General features: G+C 40.2%; 1 protein-coding gene across 3 annotated transcripts in view; it reads left to right on the top strand.

Annotated features, from left to right (window-relative positions):
- Positions 1–23,778, top strand: part of P4HA1 (prolyl 4-hydroxylase subunit alpha 1) — a 74,477-nt gene that overhangs the window by 16,050 nt on the left and 34,649 nt on the right. For 2 of the 3 annotated variants that reach the window (XM_067465702.1, XM_067465701.1), the window contains exons 2-9: positions 3,362–3,478; positions 4,316–4,412; positions 4,824–4,975; positions 6,615–6,752; positions 9,202–9,444; positions 12,449–12,654; positions 12,769–12,945; positions 19,426–19,496. In XM_067465702.1, the coding sequence (XP_067321803.1) occupies positions 3,391–3,478; positions 4,316–4,412; positions 4,824–4,975; positions 6,615–6,752; positions 9,202–9,444; positions 12,449–12,654; positions 12,769–12,945; positions 19,426–19,496 (1,172 nt within the window). In that variant the 5' untranslated portion in view covers positions 3,362–3,390. Of the gene's footprint in view, positions 1–3,361; positions 3,479–4,315; positions 4,413–4,823; positions 4,976–6,614; positions 6,753–9,201; positions 9,445–12,448; positions 12,655–12,768; positions 12,946–19,425; positions 19,497–22,219; positions 22,291–23,778 lie in introns of all 3 variants that reach the window. The other variant, XM_060768812.2, reaches the window with a different exon arrangement.

The raw sequence follows: 23,778 nt of genomic DNA, 5'->3' as shown, positions 1-23,778 counted from the left end.
TCCACGCTCTGGTTACATCCCGTATAGACTACTGCAACGCTCTCTACGTGGGGTTGCCTTTGAAGACTGTTCCAAATGGTCCAACGGGCGGCAGCCAGGTTGCTAACAGGAGCGGTGCTCAGGGAGCATACAACTCCTCTGTTGCGCCAGCTCCACTGGCTGCCAATTTGCTACTGAACACAATTCAAATTGCTGGCTTTAGCCTATAAAGCCCTAAACGGTTCCGGCCCTGCTTACCTGTCTGAACTTATCTCTCCGTATGAACCCTCTAGGAATTTAAGATCTTCCGTGGAGGCCCTGCTCTCGTCCCTGCCATCTTCACAGGCTCGATTGGCGGGGACGAGGGATAGGGCCTTCTCAGCGGTGGCCCCTCGGTTGTGGAATGTCCTCCCCAGGGACATTATATCCGCCCCCACCCTCTTAATGTTTCGCAAAAAAGTTAAAACCTGGCTATATGAGCAGGCCTTCCCAAACGCAGTGTAGCTATTAAACTCTGATCTCGGAACGGCTGGACAACGTGACTGGATAATGACTGGTAATGAAATGCGGAGGACTTACGGTTTTTATTGTGTTACTGATGTCAATCGTAATGAATTTTTACCTGTGTTAAATGTTTTTAATGTTTAAATTCTTTTTGTACTGTTGTGGGCATCAAATTGTGCCATTTTGTAAACAGCCATGAGTCGCCCTCAGGCTGAGAATGGTGGTATAGAAGCTTAGTAAATAAATAAGGATGATTAATAAATTCTAGTTATTTTTAAAAATCTATTTTATTTCTTTCGTGCATGGGTGGTGGGCAGAGGAATTGATTGATCTCGGTCTTCCACAATGTATTTAGTTTTTGCCTCAGTGATCCATGGTCTCTCAAAGGTTGGTAACCACTATTCTCGGGCATATGTGACCTCATCTATATAAATAAAAATGTAATGTTCGTTTGTGGGATTAACACAACTCAAAAACCACTGGACAAATCAGCACCAAGTTTGGACACAATACACCTATCAGGCCAATGAGTGACCATCACTCAATAAAACACTGAAAACTACAGTGGAAGGGACTTAAAAAGCCAAACCACCCCCCCCCACACAAAAATTACATTATAACGCATGCTCAAAACCACACACACACATATATCTATATAAATAAAAATGTAATGTTAGTTTGTGGGATTAACACAACTCAAAAACTACTGGACGAATTGACACCAAATTTGGACACAATACACCTATCAGGGCAACGAGTGACCATCACTCATAAAAACACTGAAAACTACAGTGGAAGGGACTTAAAAAGCCAAAAAACAAAAATTACATTATAACGCATGCGCAAAACCACACATACACATATATCTGTGTAAATAAAAATGTAATGTTCGTTTGTGGGATTAACATAACAAAAACTACTGGATGAATCGACACTAAATTTGGACACAAGACACCTCTCAGGCCAACAAGTGACCATCACTTATAAAAACACTGAAAACTACAGTGGAAGGGACTTAAAAAGCCAAAAAACAAAAATTACATTATAACGCATGCGCAAAACCACACACACACACATCTATATAAATAAAAATGTAATGTTTGTTCGTGGGATTAACATAACAAAAACTACTGGATGAATCGACACTAAATTTGGACACAATACACCTATCAGGCCAACGAGTGACCATCACTCATAAAAACACTGAAAAACACAGTGGAAGGGACTTAAAAAGCCAATTAAAAAAAACATTACAATGCATGCGCAAAACCACATATATACATACAAACACACATATATACACAAATATATACACACAGGTAAAGTTTTCTCCTGACATTAAGTCCAGTCGTGTCTGACTCTGGGGGTTGGTACTCATTTCCATATGTGTATATACACATGAGTCTCCCTGCAGGGGTTGAGAAGGGTACAAATAATTGAAATTAAAAAAAATATACATAAGTATATACACATACACACCTGTACACACCCAAAGCACATACACACAGACTGGGCCACAGCAATGCGTGGCAGGGGACAGCTAGTCCTCTATATTAAACCTTGTGAAATGTTTAATATGTATTACATTCTGAGAATAATTACTTGTCCTTTAGTATTTTGTCTTGACAATGTTAAAGTATTCTAAAAAGATTATCTATGCTTCTTTCATTTACTGAAGAACTACGAGCACTTCCAGAATGATATTTGGCACATAGTTTTGGGAAAATGTTGATATTGTAGGACATGTTTATTTGGTAGCAGTATTTCACCGTACAAACATTCTATAGGGCATATACTGCTTATTAATGCTTAGGATGACAACGCCTTTTTTCGGACTATATTCCAAATGTACTGCTTACAGAAATGTCAGAAATGTGCTGTACTCATGGTGCTTTTGCATACTAATAATGGTTTCGTGTGAATATTCGTGCCTTTGAGCTTCCCGTCGACTTACGGCAACTCCATCAATTTTTTTTCACATGGTTTTATTAGACTACGAGTCTCTGCTAATTTATTCCTCGAAAACAGTTTTTCTCATCCTGGGGGTCGGGACCCCTGCGGGGGGTCACAAGGGGGTGTCAGAAAGGTTGCTAAAGACCATCAGAAACCACAGTATTTTCTGTTGGTCATGGAAGTTCTGTGTGGGAAGTTTGGCCCAATTCAATTGTTGGTGGAGTTCAAAATGCTCCTTGATTGTAGGTGAACTATAAATCCCGGCAACTACAACTCCCAAATGTCAATGTCTATTTTCTGCAAACTCCACCAGTGTTCACATTTGGGTATATTGAGTATCCGTGCCAAGTTTGGTCCAGATCTATCATTGTTTGAGTCCACAATGTTCTCTGGATGTGGGTGAACTTCAACTCCAAAACTCAAAGTCAGTGCCCACCAAACCCTTCCAGTATTTTCTGTCTGTCATGGGGGTTCTGTGTGCCACGTTTCCATCACTGGTAGGGTTCAGAATGCTCTTTGACTGTAGGTGAACTGTAAATTCCAGCAACTACAACTCCCAAATGACAAAATCAATCCCATCTTAATCCCACCAGTATTCAAATTTGGGCATATCGGGTGTTTGTGCCAAATTTGGCCCAGTGAATGAAAATACACCCTGCATATCAGATATTGCAATTCATAACAGCAGCAAAATTACAGTTATGAAGTAGCAACAAAAATAATGTTATGGTTGGAGGCCACCACAAAATGAGAAACTGTATTAAGGGAAGGAAGGTTGAGAAGCACTGCTCTAAAATGTAGCATTTAGTCCTTACATCTCTTCTGGTTTCATAGCCAGATCACTTCCACGTGGTTTTAACTTGTTGTTTAACTGTATTCACATTCCAACACTGTAGCTAAAATGTTACTTTATTTTTCTTTTAAGGTGTGTGTTAAAGTGAGAGAATAATAGCTATGGGGCTCACAATGTCATGGTGTCTTCTACTTCTTGGTGCTCTGCTGCCTTCCTCTTCTGCCTATACGGATTTCTTCACTTCAATCGGTAAGCAGTATATAGAGCTGTAAGGGCTCACAATGACAACAGAGAACACAATTGCATTATTTTTTTGTACAGTTCTCCTTCCAACATCTAGCAAAGATGATGAAGCTAAAACATAATCAATAATAAAGCCTTAAAATACGTCAAAGTACTCTGGAACTTCCAAAAACAGAGTGTGGATCATCGATGTTGCAATCCCAAGCTACAGCAGGATTGAAGAGAAACAACTGGAAAAGTTGACACGATATGAGGATTTAAAGATTGAACTGCAAAGGCTCTGGCACAAGGCAGTAAAGGCGGTCCCAGTAATGATTGGCACACTGGGTGCAGTGCCTAAAGACCTTGGCCTGCACTTAAACACAATTGGCACTGACAAGATCGCCATCTGCCCAGCTCCAAAAGGCCACCCTACTGGGATCTGCATGCATTATTCGCTGATGCATCACACAGTCCTAGACTCTTGGGAAGTGTCCGACATGTGATCCAATACAACAGCCAGCAAAGTGATCTTGTTTGCTGTGGACTCATCTTGTGTTTCAAATAATAATAATAATAATGGTGGTGATGATGATGTTGTTGTTTCATTTATATACTTCTCTATCTCCCCAAAGGGACTTCAGTAAGGAAGTGGCAAACATTCAATGACAAAATACACAACAAAGCAAATAATCAGCCCCCCAGATCCCAAGAAAATAGCATTTGGAATCTGTGTTTATATTTGTGTTTTTTAATCTTTTGTTGGGACCCAGCACCCACAAATATGTGCCACTGTATAGTATATTGGTAAGATTTCATAATAGTAACCATAGATGTAATAATTGCAAAAAAATCTGATTTTAGGACACATGACTGACTTGATTAATACTGAAAAAGACCTGGTGACTTCACTGAAAGACTACATCAAGGCAGAAGAGAGCAAGCTGGAACAGATTAAGAAGTATGTATTGCCTTAAATACTAATATTTACTGATGATTCTAACCTAAGTGCATAAAAGTTACCTTTAGGCTAAATAGTACATAGCTTTTATGGAAGCAAGAATACACCCGCCAGTGCCTCAGGCTATTGTTTGTAAGCAGTCAAAAGCAAATATGTGTTGTGGATCATACAAGAGAAACATAATCCTTCCTGTACTTCCTCCCAAGTCTAAATTACTTTGGGCTATGATTTTAATATGTATGTTAGCAAAAGGAACGGTGTAAGACGTAATTATGTTTCATGAGCTAATCTTTAAAATAATCCTATCATTTCAGATCTTGAAATAATGCGAGATATCATATTTCAGTTGACATTATCGCTGTGTGAATAGGCCTACTGACAATAAATTTAATTTGCTCTTTCTCTCTCAAGGTGGGCAGAGAAGTTGGATAAGCTGACGGACACGGCAACAAAGGATCCTGAGGGATTCTTGGGACATCCTGTGAATGCATTCAAGTTAATGAAGAGACTTAATACGGAGTGGAATGAACTGGAAAATCTAGTGCTAAAGGATATGTCTGATGGTAGGTATTCCTCTAGTCTACAAAGAACAGCTGAAAACTCATGCAAGGTAGTAGTAGTAGTAGTAATAATAATAATAATAGTGATACAATTATTTATATTCTGCTCTATCTCCCCGAAGGGGACTCAGAATGGATTACATAGGCAAACATTTGATGTCTTTTATACAATATACAATACGCAAACAAAGGCAAAAGTTTCCCTTTCCATCTCTGGCATCTGGAGGTGATGCTCAACTCTGGCCATGAGGAGGCGCTATTGTTCCATTTTTCATGCCAAGGAGCTGTCGTCGTTTTTGCTGACATGTCTGCATGGACACCTTTTGCCTTTCCACTGAGTAGACCTGATCTACTCACATTACATATTTTTGAACTTCTAGATTGTCAGGAGCTAGGGCTGACAGCTGGGAGCTCACCCTGACTGGCGGCTTCAAACTGCTGCCCTTCAAGTCAGCAAGTTTTTCTGCAGCTAGCAGTTTAACATACTGTTCTATCGCTGCCCTGGTAATAGATAATAAAATGACCTGAGAACCTAAAAGTCTTGAGTTCGTGCCAGTAATGAGTAGGAATATACACATCTTGCAGAAAAGGAAGGAAGTGAGAACCAAAATGAGGTTGAAACCAAACATGCTGCTTTAAAATATCTGCATTTGTTTCTCTGAGCTCAAAAAATATATTCTAATTCTCATTAGACCACCAATAGTTGAAATAGATACTGATGAAAAAATTAGAAAGATATATTTGGGGCCAGTTAAATAATACAAACTATATATATATATATATATATATTTGTATATATTTATATGTATATATGTATGTATATATGTATATATGAATATGAAAGATGTTGTTATCCAATTTACTTTGTTAAAACAAAATTCTGTTCAGCATCCAAATGAATAAGCAATTGAAATTGTTATTTTCTATCACTGCATTGTAATTGAATATCTTATCTAAATTGAGTTGGGTTTTACTTTTGTAAGTGTTGTTTATGTTTTGAACTTGTGTTGTTATTAATATTGATATATTTTACTTGTATTTTATGTGTTTATAACACTAATATGTGCTTTCTGTAAACCGCCCTGAGTTCCTTTTGGAGATGTTGTTGTTGTTGTTGTTATGATGATGATGATGATGATTATTATTATTATTATTATTATTCTCCCACAAACTCACACTCTGCTGTGATTTGAAAGATAGAAATAGAAGAGGACCACAAACAAAAACAGGCAAAAAGGACTTAAGATGATGTTAAGTAGCAATGGAGTAGGATTGGGATTTGTGTAGGGCAAAACGTTCCAGACATTTCATGTTGCTGACACTTTTTCGACATGCATCATTTCATGACACAGTAATTCAGTTTTTCCATCAAACCGGAGGTTAAACCAACCCTTATAAAAGATACGGGCACATTCATAAATTGTAATAACTGAAAGTATGGGAACACAACATATGTCGTGAAAACCTTTCATTTATATTTTTTAAAAACACACAATTTATTGCTTATTCCACATGGTTACTTGTTACGTTCACGCAACACACACACACTGCAGCTGATACATGAACATGTTGTGTCACAAATATTGGAAAGCTCTGGTATAGAGGAACTGAGAAGTGAAAATATTTTTCTTTTTCTTGTTAGGGTTTATTTCCAACATGACTATCCAGCGCCAATATTTTCCGAATGATGAAGATCAAACGGGTGCTGCCAAAGCTCTCTTACGGCTCCAGGATACATATAATTTAGATACAGACACCCTCTCTAGGGGAAATCTTCCAGGTAAGGCTTTGAGAAATCTTGGAAGTACAGAGAAAACTCTTTTAAGGAATGTGAATTTATTTGAAAGAAGGAGCTAGATCAGGCATAACTGATTTGTTGCTATAGGAATGAATTACGTGCTCACATTCCCCCAATTTCCAATTCTTTTTCCACATCACATGCTACAGTTTTTGGCATAAACCATAATTTGCAGTTATCTCCAAATGACCAGGCTATGACTTTTTGCTTATCTTCATTCCTTCCTTCCTTCCTTCCAAATGAGAATTGCAATGCATCGCCAAGCTGTGGTTTATTATTTTTCTTGAGAGGACAAACACAAGTCATAATTTTTTGGGTTTTGATAGGATGCTGACATGTTGTTTACACCAGTATAATTAATCTTCAATGAATCCGGCATACTGGTTGTTGGACTGCTCTCCATGTGTTGTTGGATTGCAACTCCCAATATTCCTCACCAATAACTATGCAAATTGGAAGTGATTGGACTGGCAATCCTATCAGCACCTGAAAATGTGCACAAATCTAATTTGTGTCTTAGGGCCCCCTCTACACTGCAAGATAATCCAGTTTATCAAAGTAGAAAATCCACATTATCTGATTTGAACTGGATTATTTTGGGCCTCTTCCACACAGCTGAATAAAATCCCACATTATCTGCTTTGAACTGCAATGTATGGCAGTGTGGACTCAGATAACTCAGTTCAAAGCAGATATTGTGGTATTTTCTGACTTGATATTCTAGGTTATATAGCTGTGTGGAAGGGCGCTTAGTTTACACTGCCATATAATCCAGTTCAAATCAGATAATCCAGATCAAGATTAAATCAGAAAAGCAGATAATCCAGTTCAAAGCACATAATATGGCAGTGTAGAAGGATCCTTAAATTATATCATCACAACCTTTTCATATACATTTGTAGTTGCTTCTCTGATTTAATGGGACATCTTCCTTCAAGAAATCTGTTCTGCCTTTCTTTTTCCAACATGCTCTTTACAGTTTTCTTTTTTTTAAATGAACTGAGGCCCTCTTGGATCGTATTTTGAACCTCTCTGACTTTAACGCACAGGAAAACATTGAGCTCTTATGGTCTTCGCCTAAAGATTTCTTGTTTTAATAAGCTTGTTTTGTTTTTTTTTATTGCTCTCTTTGCAACCCTTGTGGTCTTTTGTGATGGAAGGCATCATCAGCCCATGTATGTAAATTGTCACAATTATCATTATCCAATTCCCAAATTTTGTGTAGCATTCTGTATATTGTAGTGTTGCCCCTGGGTTGTAACTTGTAGGATTTTGTAAAGGCAAAATGCAGCAGGAAATGGTTGTTAACCTGATCTTCTGCCTATCAGAATATATTTGTGTGTGTGTGTGTGTGTGTAGTATTTTGAAACATCCAGCACTATATGTACCCATAGATCAGTGTTTCTCAACCTGGGGGTTGGGACCCCTCTGGGGGTTGTGAGGGAGTGTCAGAGGGGTCGCCAAAGACCATCAGAAAACATAGTATTTTCTGTTGGTCATGGGGGTTCTGTGTGGGAAGTTTGGCCCAATTGGTGGGGAACAGAATACTCTGATTGTAGGTGAACCATAAATCCCAACAACTAAAACTCCCAAATGTCAAGGTCTATATTCTCCAAACTCCACCAGTATTCACATTTGGGCATATTGAGTATTTGTGTCAAGTTTGGTCAAGATCCATCATTGTTTGAGTGCACAGTGCTCTCTAGATGTAGGTGAACTACAACTCCAAAACTCAAGGTCAATCCCCATCAAACCCTTCCCATATTTTCTGTTGGTCATGGGAGGTCTGTGTTCCAAATTTGGTTCAATTCCGTTGTTGGTGGATTTCAGAATGCTCTTTGATTGGAGGTGAACTATAAATCCCAGCAACTACAACTCCCAAGTGACAAAATCAATCCTCTCCACAACCCCACCAGTATTCAAATTTGGTTGTATTATTGGATATTTGTGCCGTTTGGTCCAGTGAATGCAAATATATCCTGCATATCGGATGTTTACATTATGATTCATAACAGGAGCACAATTACAGTTGTGAAGTAGCAACAAAAATAATGTGATGGTTGGGGGTCACCACAACATAATGAACTGTATTAAGGGGTCACGGCATTAGGAAGGTTGAGAAACACTGCCATAGATAATATTAGGAATCTTCCCCTCCCACTATATTCTTTTCAACATGCCTGTTTCTAAACTTGTACAGAATCTAAATAATCTAAACCTTTACAAGTGTGGTACTATTATCTGAAGCATTATGTTTGGATCCATGTAAAAGTCCATACAAAATAAAAAAGTCTAATCAGCTTTGTTTAGTACTACTAGTTGACGTAACTTTCATTCTTAATATGTAGTATCACCAGGGAAGTGAACAGTACAACTTCAGAAGCAATTCAGTACATTCAAACCGTTCTCATGGGTCTCTTGTTTCCCATAGGAGTGAAGCACAAGACTTTCCTGACAGCTGACGATTGCTTTGAGTTAGGAAAAATTGCATATACCGAAGCGGATTACTACCACACTGAGCTGTGGATGGAGCAAGCTCTGAAACAGCTTGATGATGGAGAGGTTTCGTCTTCTATCGACAAAGTTTCTGTTCTAGACTACTTGAGTTACGCTGTTTACCAACAAGGGGATCTAGACAAAGCAATGATGCTTACGAAGCGGCTACTTGAGTTGGGTATGTTGTGGTCACATGCAATTCCAATTATCCTGCAAGTTCATATTTTCATGTCAGAGTATTTTTCTCTGGTTTGTGATTTTCAGTGTTTCAAATAATACTGGCTATGAATAATAATAATAATAATAATAATAATAATACTTTATTTATACCCCGCCACCATCTCCCCAAGGGGACTTGGAGCGGCTTACATGAGGCCAAGCCCGACAATACAAAACAAAAAATAATAAGCAAAAACAATACAATTAATATAACTCACATGTAAACAGTAACGCACAAGGATTTAAAAACCTATGGCTGGGCCAAATGTAATAATTTAAAATAAAAAAAATAAACACTGGGCATGAACAGAGGAAGGATGTATCTGATAGGAGGGTTTTAAAAGAAATGAAGGGAGAGCAACCCAACGAGTAATTAAAGTGCTTCTGGGGACATGTTGCTGGGAATTATTTCCTTATTTGGGGAAGGTAGACTGGAACAGCCACGTTTTCAGGCTCCTCCTAATGACTGCCAATGTGGGGGTTTGCCTGATATCCTTAGGAAGTGAGTTCCAGAGTCAGGGGGCCACCACAGAGAAGGCCCTCTCCCTCGTCCCCACCAGTCGCACCTGTGGAGGGGACGGGAGCGAGAACAGGGCCTCTCCAGATGATCGAAGAGATCGCGTTGGTTAATACACAAAAATGCGGTCACCCGGGTAGGCGGGTCCTAAACCGTTCAGGGCTTTGTAGGTAAGAACCAGCACCTTGAATTGGGACCGGAAAATGAACGGCAGCCAATGGAGCTCCTTAAACAGGGGGGTGGACCGCTCCCTGTAAGTTGCTCCAGTTAGTAGCCTGGCTACTGCCAGGCTACTAAATAATTATATTGTGCTACCTAAAATCTTGTCCTCCGTGCACCCTTCTGAAGAGAATGAAGCATTTTCTTAATGCCGCTCAATTAAGATCTATTGTTTATTTTTCTCATTTAATTCTCTGGGCATTTGAAACAAGTCCAGTTTTAAATGTGATCCATTAAGAACAGATGGCACTCATAGGCCCTAGTGTACTATTAGTAGTATAGGGTCATTCTAGATGTATGGCTTGTTTTATTAATAGATTTTATGGGAGTCTAGACAACATTGTTTTCTATTTTTAACTTTTCAGCGGCCTCCTGCCACTTCTTTCATCTTTTTTGCTTCCTTGAACGATCTGCAATGCTTCTGAACACTACACCATTGATTTGTATGAAACATATTTCAATGACAGTTTATGTATTTATTTATTTAATTAATTAATTACTGTATATTAATTACTGTATTTGTGTGCCGCCCTTCTCAGCCCTCAGGCAACTCAGGGTGGTTTACAAAGGCAACGATTCGATGCCCAAAAACACCATAAACATTTAAAAACATTAACACATAATATCAAACTATAACAAGAATGTTATGCCTCATTTTGCCCATTCCTGCTCCAGTTCTATACTCTCCAATGCGATTCTATGGTTAATTTCTAGTGAAAGTTTGCCATAGAGTCATGCTGGAAGACCCAGAAATTCCCAGAGATTTATTTATTTGTGATTTTTCACTTTCATGGAATTCCTGTGGCCCTAACCACAGCAAATATGGAGGCTGACTGTAATTTCTTACTAATTGGTTGTGGTTTTTGTTAACTGTAGTAAAAGATTATTGTAAAAACCCTAGATGTAGAGCTGTGTTAAGACTATGTAGTGCCTTTAAACAAAAGTATAAATGTGCCAAGGTTTTTTAAAATTTTTCCAATAATAGGAATATTTAGTTGGTAAATCTGGTCTTTACTGCTGCAGTGTTACATTTTTGTTAAAATCATATCTGTTTGATCAGTGATTTGTATACATACCAATTTTTCTATAGGTCAATAGATATTTTTCTTAGTAATTCAGTTTCTTAGTGAAAAGTTTCTTTTTATAGGTGGTAATCTTATAAACATTAGAACTGTGTTCTAGAATGTATTGTCGAAAGCTTTCATGGCTGGAATCACTGGGTTGTTGTAGGTTTTTCGGGCTATATGGCCATGTCCTAGAAGCATTCTCTCCTGATGTTTTACCAGCTTCTATGGCAAGCATCCTCAGAGGTTCTGAGGTCTCACAACCTCTGAGGATGCCTGCTATAGATACAGAAGAAACGTCAGGAGAGAATGCTTCTAGGGTATGGCCATATAGCCCGAAAAACCTACAACAACCCTGTGTTCTAAAATGTTCTATAAATATTGAAACTATGTTCTATTCAACTTTCTGGGATTTGCCTCTGTATGGGCATCTATAGGATTGTCTTATTCTAGTTCAAAATTACCATAACTGACAATTAAAATCTTCTAATGACTTAGGAAATGTTCATTCTTGATGTTTGCTGAGTTTATAAATGGGAAGTCTCACATAGGAAGCAGCTATAAGGAAAATAACTTCATAGACGTTGTTTTCTTAAAGAATGAGAATAGGAATGTCTTCTAACTGTAATAGCTGATTTTAGGGGGTTATATGTTAATTATTCATATTTAATCATTTGTTTAAAATAAACAGTTGCCATGAACAGCAACATGAGTTTGGGTTGTTGTAGGTTTTTTCGGGCTATATGGCCATGTTCTAGAGGCATTCTCTACTGACGTTTTGCCTACATCTATAGCAAACATCCTCAGAGGTAGTGAGGTCTGTTGGAACTAGGAAAATGGGTTTATGTATCTGTGGAATGACCAGGGTGGAACAAAGAACTCTTGTCTGTTGGAGCTAGGTGTGAATGTTTCAACTGACCATCTTGATTAGCATTTGATGGCCTGGCAGTTGTTTGGCGTGGCTTGTTGGTGCCTGGAGCAATCTTTTATTGAGAGGTGATTAGATGTCCCTGATTGTTCCCTCTCTGTTGTTTTGCTGTTGTAATTTTAGAGGGTTTTTTTAATACTGGTAGCCAGAGATTGGTTAGAAAAATTAAGCTTTTACAAAAGAGGCTTTATATTCTAAAATTTTGTCTTCATATCCTTTTCCCTTATTGCTATAGACCCAGAGCATCAGCGAGCGAATGGCAACTTGAAGTACTTTGAGTATATAATGTCTAAAGAAAAAGAAAAAGAAGCAAACAAATCTCTTTCTGAGACAGATGAAAAAACTGGAAAAGAAAGTAAAAGTAGAAAAGGACCGTCAAAAGATTACCTACCGGAGAGACAGAAATATGAAATGTTGTGCCGTGGGGAAGGTCTCAAAATGGTAATAAATGTATATATTTATGAATAATAATAATAATTTAGCTAACCATTTGTTTTCTGTGTGATATGTATTCATTTGGTTAATAACATTTAGTTCTTCATTTCAATCTTCTAGACTCCTAGAAGACAAAAGAAACTGTTTTGCCGTTATTATGATGGAAATAGGAACCCCAGGTATATTCTCAGACCTGTCAAACAAGAAGATGAATGGGACCGGCCGCGGATTGTCCGCTTCGTGGACATCATTTCTGATGAAGAAATCGAAACTGTCAAAGAGCTGGCAAAACCAAGGGTAAAGAATCTAAATTGTCCATATATTATAAGTGATGATACCAATGCATGGATCCTGGTATGTGATGGAGTGCCTTCAGGCAATTCTACAAGAAAATATCTGTGTCATTAAAAACTGACCATTGGTTTAGCTCATAGTTAGAACACATGATGTATCTGCAGACTTCCTAGGTTGAATCCTTGGTATGTTGCAGTAAACAAATAACAAAATAGCAGGCCTGGGTAACAACGGAAAAATTTGTTTCTAAAATCGATTCGTTTTTTGGGGGTTTTTGCGTTTCGATTTTAAAAAGAATTCCGAAATTTTTCTTTTAAAAAGTTCGATATTTACGAAATTTCGTAAATGTTAAAAAAAAATTTCAAAACAATAACGAATCAATTTCGAAACAATAACGAATCGATTCGTTAATGGCGGACGCGACCGCGAAGTACGCTAAAAAACCTCCAAATGGGACAGGGGGAACTTCTGAAGCTTCCCTCTCCCTCTGTTGTTGACTGTTGGTGTGATATTATAATTTTTTTTCACTAATTAAACAAAAAGCAACTATAAAACTTGCCCCAGACATGCGGAAATAATAACGAAACGACTTCAAAACGATAACAAAACGAATACATAACGAATCCGAAACAATTACGAAACGAATTTAAAAATTCGTTATTGCTTCGTTATAAAAAAAAAACAAAACGAATTTTTAACGAATTAACGAAACGAAACCGCCCAGCCCTACAAAATAGGTATCTGACGAGGGACTGACTGTCCAGGTAAGCAATACTGGACTGGTGGTTAATAATAATAATAACAACAACACACTTTATTCTGCCCTTCTCCCTGAAGGGACTCAGAGCTGATTACTGTATATTAACAGATACAGGCAAACATTCAATGCCTTTTTACAATACAATGAGACACCCATACACAGACAAAGGCAAAAGTTTCTCCTTTTATTTCCAGCTTCTGGAGGCGGTACACATTTCTGGCTCTTGGGGAGGTGCTCTTCTCCATTTCTAAGCTGAGAAGCCTATGTTGTAACCTCCTGGTTGTGTGGCTGGCATTACTGCTTGGAGCGTCTTTTGCCTAGAAGCAGTACCTATTTATCTACTCACATTCGTATGTTTTCGAACTGCTAAGTTGGCAGGAGCTAGGGTTGACAGTGGGAGCTCACCCCAACCCACGGATTCAAACTGCCAACCTTCAGGTCAGCAGTTCAGTGGCACAAGAGTTGAACACATTGCATCACCGTGGCCTCCTAGACTTTCTCAATAATAATAATAATAATAATAATAATAATCATCATCATCATCATCATTATTTATATCCTTCCACCATCTCCCCAAAGGGGACTCGGGGTGGCTAACATGAGATCAAGCCCAAAATTACAGTACAGCAAAATATAATACAAGAAGCAAAAATAACATCAAAATAAATACATAAAATAACAAAATAAACAGTTTCAGAATAACATGATAGAGAAATATAACACTCTTCTCTGCTATTTAGTAGAGTTGATCTTGTGCATGCATGTTTGGAACGCGATCTTGAAGGCAGTAGAACAATATATTATATAATAATGACTTTATTTTTGTATCCTGCCACCATCTCCCTGAAGGGACTCGAGGCGGTTTACCAGGGGACAAGTCCAGTCACATATAATTTAAAATATAACACAGTTAAATTTATAACGCAACATTATAAAACAACATAATGCAGGATTTTTACACTATACTACTAGTGTATTGTAGTGTACTACTACTATTTTTCTTCTATATTACTTATGCAAAGGTAAATTAATAAGGATAGATGCAGACACAGTTTTGAATCCCAGTACCCATCACAGAGATAGATGGCCGTGTATTTTGTATTCCTCTGCTGTTGGAAGTTATTGTGTGTAAGTGATTTATCAGTGCGCCTTGCAGTTACTTTATACATAGTCCAGGCTCTTGAAAGAGCCAAAGTAACCCTGCATTTACAGTGTGGGATCCATAAAGTTATCCCTGCCTGAAAATGGTTGGTTCTTTTAAAAATAGATCCCCAGACTGTAACCCATTATTATGTAGGACCACGGTGAGAAATGAGCCTATGTGTGCTTTCAAGGGTCATTTTTTGTGGCTCTTTTTTGCCTCAAACACCTTATGTCCTTCCCCCTTCAAACCTGTTTTAAATCTGACAGACATATTTTGTTTTGAAGGCATGAGGTGTGGGCTGTTTTCAATTTTTTTCTTTAAACGGTAGCCTTTACTGGTGTTGTACTTTGAAATGGTCATATGACTGGTCAAATAAATAAATTATATATTATTTATGTTTGTTTGGGTAGCCTTGGGCTTAAAGCAGCCCATGGATTGCAAACCAAAACTCCCAAGTAACCTAAAAAAATCATCCCCCAGTAGTGGACAAAATGTTTTCCAGAGTGGGGGAACGGACCTACAACTTCTTCTGGGTCTCATTTATTTTATTTATTATTTATTTAAAAGTTTTGTATACCGAACTTCTCATCTCTCTTGAGGGACTCAGACTGGTTTCCAACCATAATATCACATACAATCAATAAAACATCATAATACATATTACAGTAAAACATTAAAACATCAGAATACATATTACAGTAAAACATTAAAACAGTAATTACAATCAGTAACTATAATGGGTCAGTCGTTACACTAAAATCGTTGCTCATCATCCTCCATCCATATCTCAGGGTGTTGGCTCACTCGTCGAATGCCTGTCTCCATAACCAAGTCTTCACCTGTTTCCTAAATGTCAGGATAGAAGGGGTGGTTCTGATCTCCAGTGGGAGAGAGTTCTAGAGTCGTGGGGCCACCACTGAGGAGGCCCTGTCCCTCGTCCCCACCAGACGCGCTTGCGAGGCCGGTGGGACCGAGAGCAGGGCTTCTCCAGATGATCTTAATAATCTTGATGGTTCATAGGGGAGAATACGTTCGGAGAAGTAAACAGGGCCGGAGTCATTTAGGTCTTTATAGGTTAACACCAGCACTTTGAATTGTGCTCGGAAGCTAATTGGCAGCCAGTGGAGCTGGTGTAACAGCGGAGTGGTGTGCTCCCTGTACCCAGCACCCGTTAGTAGTCTGGCTGCCGAGCGTTGGACTAGCTGCAGCTTCTGGGCAGTCTTCAGAGGCAACCCCACGTAGAGAGCGTTGCAGTAGTCATGCAGCCTTTAGCTAACAACAGTTGCCCATCCTTGCTGCAGATTTTAAAGAAAACCCATGTTGTGTATATAAGGTGATTAGATTTAGGAAACAGGTAACAAATTGCAAGACTTTTAAATCAGTGATGGGCCACCCAATGAGCTTGCCTAGGAACCCAGATTTAGAAGTCCAGTTTTATTTCCTCATATAGTGCCCAAATGTCTCTGTCATGGTGCAGTGGTAAGTTCTAATTTCTCCTGCTATCTCATGCATTGCTTTGTCAGTACCAGTCTATAAGTAGACATGTTTCTGAATAGCTGTGCCATAGTCAATAGCAGTATATGAATTAAAAAAATGTTCCTTCAGCAGGAGATTCCTGGTTGAGCTTTCACTGAGGCTTCACGGGAAAGACACTTGGAAGTAGCCACATGTAACTCTCATCTGCACTCTGGTTAACTCTTCCCTAGTTAGGCTTGGACTCACACAATACCCAGCATCTTTCCTTTGAACATTGAAAAATTATCCAAGAGGTGCCAGAGAGATAAAAACCTGGTTCCACCTTCTACTTTGGTCTGAGTTAGTTGTTGGGTAAAATAATACACTTCATTTATATTCCGCTCTTCTCCCCTTGGGGACGCCTTTCCCAATCTTGAACGATTCAAGATTCAAGATTCAAGATTGGGAAAGGCGTCCAGCAAGGCTGCATGCTCTCACCCAACCTTTTTAACTTGTATGCAGAACACATCATGCGATGTGCGGGGCTTGATGAATGCAAAGCTGGAGTGAAAATTGCTGGAAGAAACATTAACAACCTCAGATATGCAGATGACACCACTCTGATGGCCAAAAGCGAGGAGGAGCTGAGGAGCCTTCTAATCAAGGTGAAAGAAGAAAGCGCAAAAGCTGGGTTGCAGCTAAACATCAAAAAAACCAAGATTATGGCAACAAGAATGATGGACAACTGGGAAATAGAGGGAGAAGATGTGGAGGCCATGACAGACTTTGTATTTTTAGGTGCAAAGATTACTGCAGATGCAGACTGTGGCCAGGAAATCAGAAGACGCTTACTTCTTGGGAGGAGAGCAATGTCCAGTCTCGATAAAATAGTAAAGAGTAGAGACATCAGACTGGCAACAAAGATCTGCATAGTCAAAGCCATGGTATTCCCTGTAGTAACCTACGGATGTGAGAGCTGGACATTAGGGAAGGCTGAGCGAAGGAAGATCGATGCTTTTGAACTGTGGTGCTGGAGGAAAGTTCTGAGAGTGCCTTGGACTGCGAGAAGATCCAACCAGTCCATCCTCCAGGAAATAAAGCCCGACTGCTCATTGGAGAGAAGGATACTAGAGACAAAGTTGAAGTACTTTGGCCACATCATGAGGAGACAGCAAAGCCTAGAGAAGACAATTATGTTGGGGAAAGTGGAAGGTAAAAGGAAGAGGGGCCGACCAAGGGCAAGATGAATGGATGGCATCCTTGAAGTGACTGGACTGACCTTGAAGGAGCTGGGGGTGGTGACGGCCGACAGGGAGCTCTGGCGTGGGCTGGTCCATGAGGTCACGAAGAGTCGGAGACGACTGAATGAATGAACAACAACAACAACTCCCCTTGGGGACTCAGAGCGGATTACAGCATTTACATACACAGGCAAACATTCAAAGCCTTTACAATCATATACAATGGCACACAAACACAAACAAAGGCAGAAGCTTCTCCTTTCATTGCCGGCGTTTGGAGGCGGTGCTCATCTCTGGCTCCATTTTCAAGCCAAGGAGCCTATGTTGTCACCTCCTGATTGAGTGGCTGGCAATAAATAATAATAATAATAATAATAATAATAATAATAATAATAATAATAATAAAAAAAAAACTTTATTTATACCCTGCCACCATCTTCCCAAGGGGACTCGGGGCGGCTTACACAAGGCCAAGCCCACAATACAATACATCAATATGCAATAGAACACAGCAATAAAATAAAATACAAAACAATACATTATAAATAATATATCAACAATATAAAATCGCAACTTTTAAGATGGAGGGATAAATCTCAGTGGGCAGGGCCAATTCCGAAGGGTTAAAAAATTAAAAACACTAGGCGAGACAGCAGTTTAGTGTGTCTGGACAGGGGATCCGGGGGATAAGTGAGATTTGATTGCACTAATAGGGGAGATAAAGTGCTTAAGAGGGCATTTGCAGGACTTGGTCAGGTCAGGGAATTCATTCATTCATTGAAAACACACTGGAACAGCTAAGTTTTCAAGCTCTTCCTAAAGATTGCCAGGGTGGGGGCTTGCCTAATATCTCTGGGGAGCGAGTTTCAGAGCCGGGGGGTCACCACAGAGAAGGCCCTCTCCTTCGTCCCCACCAGTTGCACTTGCGATGGGGGCGGGAGCGAGAGAAGGAAGATTGAAGAGATCATGTAGGCTCGTAAACGGAAATGCGGTCACGCAGGTAGACGGGTCCCAAACCGTTCAGGGCTTTGTAGATCAGAACCTGTACCTTGAATCAAGACCGGAAAATAAACGGCAGCCAGTGGAGCTCCTTGAACAGGGGGGTTGACCGCTCCCAGTAATTCACTCCAGGATTGCTTGGAGGGTCTCTTTTTTTTTCTCCCCACGGAGGTGGTACCTATTTATCTAGTCACATTTGTCTGTATTCAAACTGCTAGATTGGCAGGAACTGGAGATGGCAACGACGGGAGCTCACCCTGTCTCGCAGATTCGAATTGTCAACCTTTAGCTCAGCAGTTCAGCAGCATAAGGGTTTAACCCAGTTCCAGGAGTTAAGTGAGCTCTATCTTAAGCCACACACAAGTAAATCTGGACAAACACAAACATCACACTGCAATTGTTGTTGTGGGCCTCCAAGCAGTTTCTGATTTATGGCCACCCTAAAGGTTTTTCTGGGACAGAGAGTATGCAACTTGGCTAAGGTTTCCCACTGGATTTCGGTGGCCAAGCAAGGAATTGAATCCTGGTCTCTGGTTTCGTAATCCAACCTATAAACCCTATGCCACACTGATTTTTGCTGTTGCAATACCAATGGCAAATACGTACAAGAAACTTTCCCGCAAGCAAAGTAAATAGTTCTATCTAATTTTTAATGTGGTTTCAGTAACTATAAGGAATAGCCTGCTTCTTCAGGTGCAGGTGAGTTGAATTTGTGTCCTTGTATGTTACTAAAAGGTGGATACTATCTTGTAAGTGTATAAACTGTCTTAAGGAACATGATCCCTGCTGGAGCCTCTGCTCCATCATAGGATTCTGAATGGTCGGATTGATGTGATGCTGTATATACCTTGTAATTCAACTATTCTGATTGGTTCGCTTCACAGCTGAGGCGAGCCACCATTTCAAACCCCATAACGGGAGTCTTGGAGACTGCACATTACAGAATTAGCAAAAGGTAAGACTTCATATATGCTGTCCATATAATGAGTGCCTCTATGGTGCTCATCAGGAGAAAAAAATAGCCAGAAGCTTATTTTTTTCTGGACAATCTCTTACTATTTGCAAATAGTGTAACAAACTGTTGCTGGCGGGTTTCCCAGATTCCTTCTCTAACCAGAAGTTCTGTTCTTGTTTGCTAGGTTTTTTTTTAGTCTATTGCAATATGCTTGTGGATAATCCCCCTATGCAATGTAGCGATCTCCTTTCTGCTTTTCTCCATCAAAATCTGGCAAATCTTTGCATTTGAAGAACGTCCTTCTAGAATATACTCAACAAAGTTGACCTGCCTTTTCCCTGTGCAGAAAAACTACAGAAGATGTTGCTTTGGCAGGACTATGCATTGGCATTGTGTATTAGAGGATGAGCACTTGTATATTCTCATTGTAACAGAAACGACTAGCCTGACCGCTAATTCCAGCTTTGTTTAGTTGGAGCCAGGCACATTGTTATGTTAGACATCTCTTTGCAGCTCATTTTGTAGAATTTTGTGCTGTTTTTACAAATTTCTGGGGGCTTGGCTAAATAACAAACAAATTTCTAATGAGTGCAACACAGTCCTCTGATTTTGACACACTATTAAATCAGAGCAGCAAAAATAAAACACAATTAAAAATAGTCTTTTAAACCCAGTCTTATGGATTTGGATGATCCCATTAACGTCAATTAATTTTCACAATTTAATATTAGGCACTACAAGGTTGTCCCCTGCTCCCTGTTTTTATAGCCTGTCTTCCCTTCAATTATTTATTTATTCATATCCCGCTTTTCTCCAATGGGTGGGACTCAAAGCAGCAAACAAATTGGTCAAACAAAAATTCCATAATACAAAAGCACAACATTATCCCCCCCCCCCCCCCCCCACTCAACAAATCTATATAAATAAAAATGTAATGTTCGTTTGTGCCTGGCCTTGCGCAAAGCCCCCTCACCCGCCTTGCGCTTTCACCATCCGGCGAAGCGGGTGAGGGGTCCTCGGCACGGGGCCTGGCCATGCGCAAAGCCCCCTTGCCCACCTCATGCTTTCACCATCTGGCGAGGGAGCGAGGCGTGCGAGGGGTTCTTGGTGCGTGGCCTGGCTTCACGCAAAACCCCCTCACCTGCCTTGCGCTTTCGCCATCCAGCGAGGGCGCGAGGCGGGCAAGGGGTTCTCGACGCGTGGCCTGGCTTCACGCAAAGCCCCCTCGCCCGCCTTGCGCTTTCACCATCGGGCAAGGGCGCGAGGCGGGCGAGGAGTTCTCAACGCGTGGCCTGGCTTCATGCAAAGCCCCCTTGCCTGCCTTGCGCTTTCGCCATCCGGCGAGGGTGCGAGGCGGGAGAGGGGATCTCGGCGCGTGGCCTGGCTTCACGCAAAGTCCCCTCGCCCGCCTTGCGCTTTCGCCATCGGGTGAGGGCGTGAGGTGGACGAGGGGTTCTCGGCGCGTGGCCTGGCTTCATGCAAAGCCCCCTCGCCCGCCTTGCGCTTTTGCCATCCGGCGAGGGCACGAGGCGGGCGAGGAGTTCTCGGCGCGTGGCCTGGCTTCACGCAAAGCCCCCTTGCCCGCCTTGCGCTTTCGCCATCCGGCGAGGGCGTGAGGCGGGCGAGGGGTTCTCGATGCATGGCCTGGCTTAACGCAAAGCCCCCTCGCCCGCCTTGTGCTTTCGCCATCCGGCGAGGGCGCGAGGCGGGCGAGGGGTTCTCGTCGCGTGGCCTGGCTTCACGCAAAGCCCCCTCGCCTGCCTTGCGCTTTCTCCATCCGGTGGGTCGCCACAGCATGAGGTACTGTATTTAGGGGTCACGGCATTAGAAAGGTTGAGAACCACTGTATTACATAAACCATATAAAATAAATGTAATAAATAACGCCATTTATTGTTATCATTATCATTAAAAATCCCTGGGCCTCAGATCACTGAGGTTGTCCTTAAAACATTGTACTAAAAAAATCACGAAGCTCTACAACGTTGGCCATGTGAGCCTTGCCAGGCTGAAATAGCCTGCTAATTGAGGGTTGTTGAGAAAGGCCTGCTTCAATAGTATTCTACTTTTTAATCTGAAAAAAAAATCTCACAGTGCATTATTGAACTTAAATATCAACTTCTATTTTTTCATAAAGTTCCAAAAAAATTCAATTTGCATATTTATTTATTTTTAAATCCCACTAGCATTTGCATATAGATTTTTTAAAAAATGGAAGTGCTTGTTGTGTTATCTTATTAACATTTTTTTAAGTATTCTACTTTTTAATCCAAAAAATCTCACAGTGCATTATTTGAACTTAAACATCAACTTCTATTTTTCACAAAGTTCCAAAAAAATTCAGTTTGCATATTTATTTATTTTTAAAAATCCCACTAGCATTTGCATATAGATTTTTTTTTAAGAAAGGAGACAACAAAGATAAAAAAGAGCATTTAACTTCTGGAGATGGAGAAGTTTTCTGTGAAACTCTGCACACAAATGGCTCACATACTTTTCCATTTGGGGGGAGAAAAAGTGAAAGGACAATTAAAGCAAATTTTATCTCTCCGATTTGAGTTGAAAACGGGAATCCTAGTAGCCTGGCTACTGTGATGCTTTTAAGCATTCTTTCCGAGCTGAGCATTACATAATATCCAGACCAATCAGAACCCTTTTAATTGCCTGTGGCTTGGCCCAGACGCTTGCTATTAGAGTAAGCCCTTGTCCTTTCTCTTTTTGTAGCTGAGCCGAGCTACTGTGCATGACCCTCAGACTGGGAAACTGACCACAGCACATTACAGAGTCTCAAAGAGGTAAGGGGACATTGGTACGTCTAAGGAACTTCCCATTTCTCTGTGTCGTGTTTGCGTCAGACTTGCTGTGGGATTCTGTACATATTTTTCCTCTTCAGCTAACTGGAAACAGAGTACTAACATCTGAACCTCTGGAGTGCTTAAAAAGGGGACACTGCAAACTTAAACTCCTGGGTAAGAACTAATCAAGATCAAGTACTGCGAGCAAGGGCTTCATTCTTTCCCATTGAATTCCATGCAAATTGAGCACTTCTAAGTGGATTGGTAGATGCACTTACTCTCTGTTATGCATGGTTCTAGTACAACTAACACATTGACTTATGCACTGTATCATCTGCTTGCTGTGTTGTCATGCTTGTGTTAATTTTAAACACTTCCTAGGAGACATATGAGAAACAGAAAGGAGGTTCTGTAATAAATAGTAGCTCCAAATAGCTCCAAATCTATTTTTAAACTAGCCGTCCCCTGCCACGCGTTGCTGTGACCCACATGGGGGTTCTGTGTTTGGCCCAATTCTATCGTTGGTGGGATTCAGAATGCTCTGTGATTCTAGGTGAACTATAAATCCCAGCAACTACAACTCCCAAATGTCAAGATTCTATTTTCCCCAAAGTCTACCAGTGTTCACATTTGGACATATTGAGTATTCGTGTAGAGTTTGGTCCAGATCCATCATTGTTTGAGTCCACAATGATCTCTGGATGTAGGTGAACTACAACTCCAAAACCAAAGGACACTGCCCACCAAACCCTTCCAGTATTTTCTGTTGGTCATGAGAGAACTGTGTGCCAACTTTGGTTCAATTCCATCATTGGTGGGGTTCAGGATGCTCTTTGGTTGTAGGTGAACTATAAATCCCAGCAACTACAACTCCCAAATGACAACATCATTTTTTTGAGTGAAGGACATACATTGAGTTGTTAGGTGTCTTGTGTCCAAATTTAGTGTCAATTCGTCCAGTGGTTTTTGAGTTCTGTTAATTCCACAAATGAACATTACATTTTTATTTATATAGATGTTTATTGGATTAGATATTGCAGTTGTCTTTTCTCGCTTGAAATAAATCTTAACAGTGATTAGAATTGTCTCTTTATGGCAGAAATGTTGCTTATCAGATTAAGGTCTATTTCCATAAAGTTTTAGTTACTGTCATTTAAAAAAATCAACTGAAATTCATAACCGCATTGACAGATTCATAATCTACAGCAGGGCTTTTGAGACACACTTTCCAGCTATGCATCATTTCGCAGCACAGTGATACATTTTTATTACCAAACTAGAGGTTAAACCAGGGGTCCTCAAACTAAGGCCCAGGGGCCGGACATGGCCCTTCAAGGTCATTTACCCACTCAGGGTCAACCTAAGTCTTGAAAGCACACAACAACAACTACAACAACCCTATCTCATCAGCCAAAAGCAGGCCCACACCTATTTATTTATTACTTATTTATTTATAGTATTTATATTCCGCCCTTCTCACCCCGCAGG

This window comes from Anolis sagrei, chromosome 3 (genome assembly GCF_037176765.1).
Source record: "Anolis sagrei isolate rAnoSag1 chromosome 3, rAnoSag1.mat, whole genome shotgun sequence".
Classification (NCBI taxonomy): Eukaryota; Metazoa; Chordata; class Lepidosauria; order Squamata; family Dactyloidae; genus Anolis; species Anolis sagrei.
Note: the sequence above shows the minus strand (reverse complement) of the source record. Positions and strands in the feature narration are given on the sequence as shown.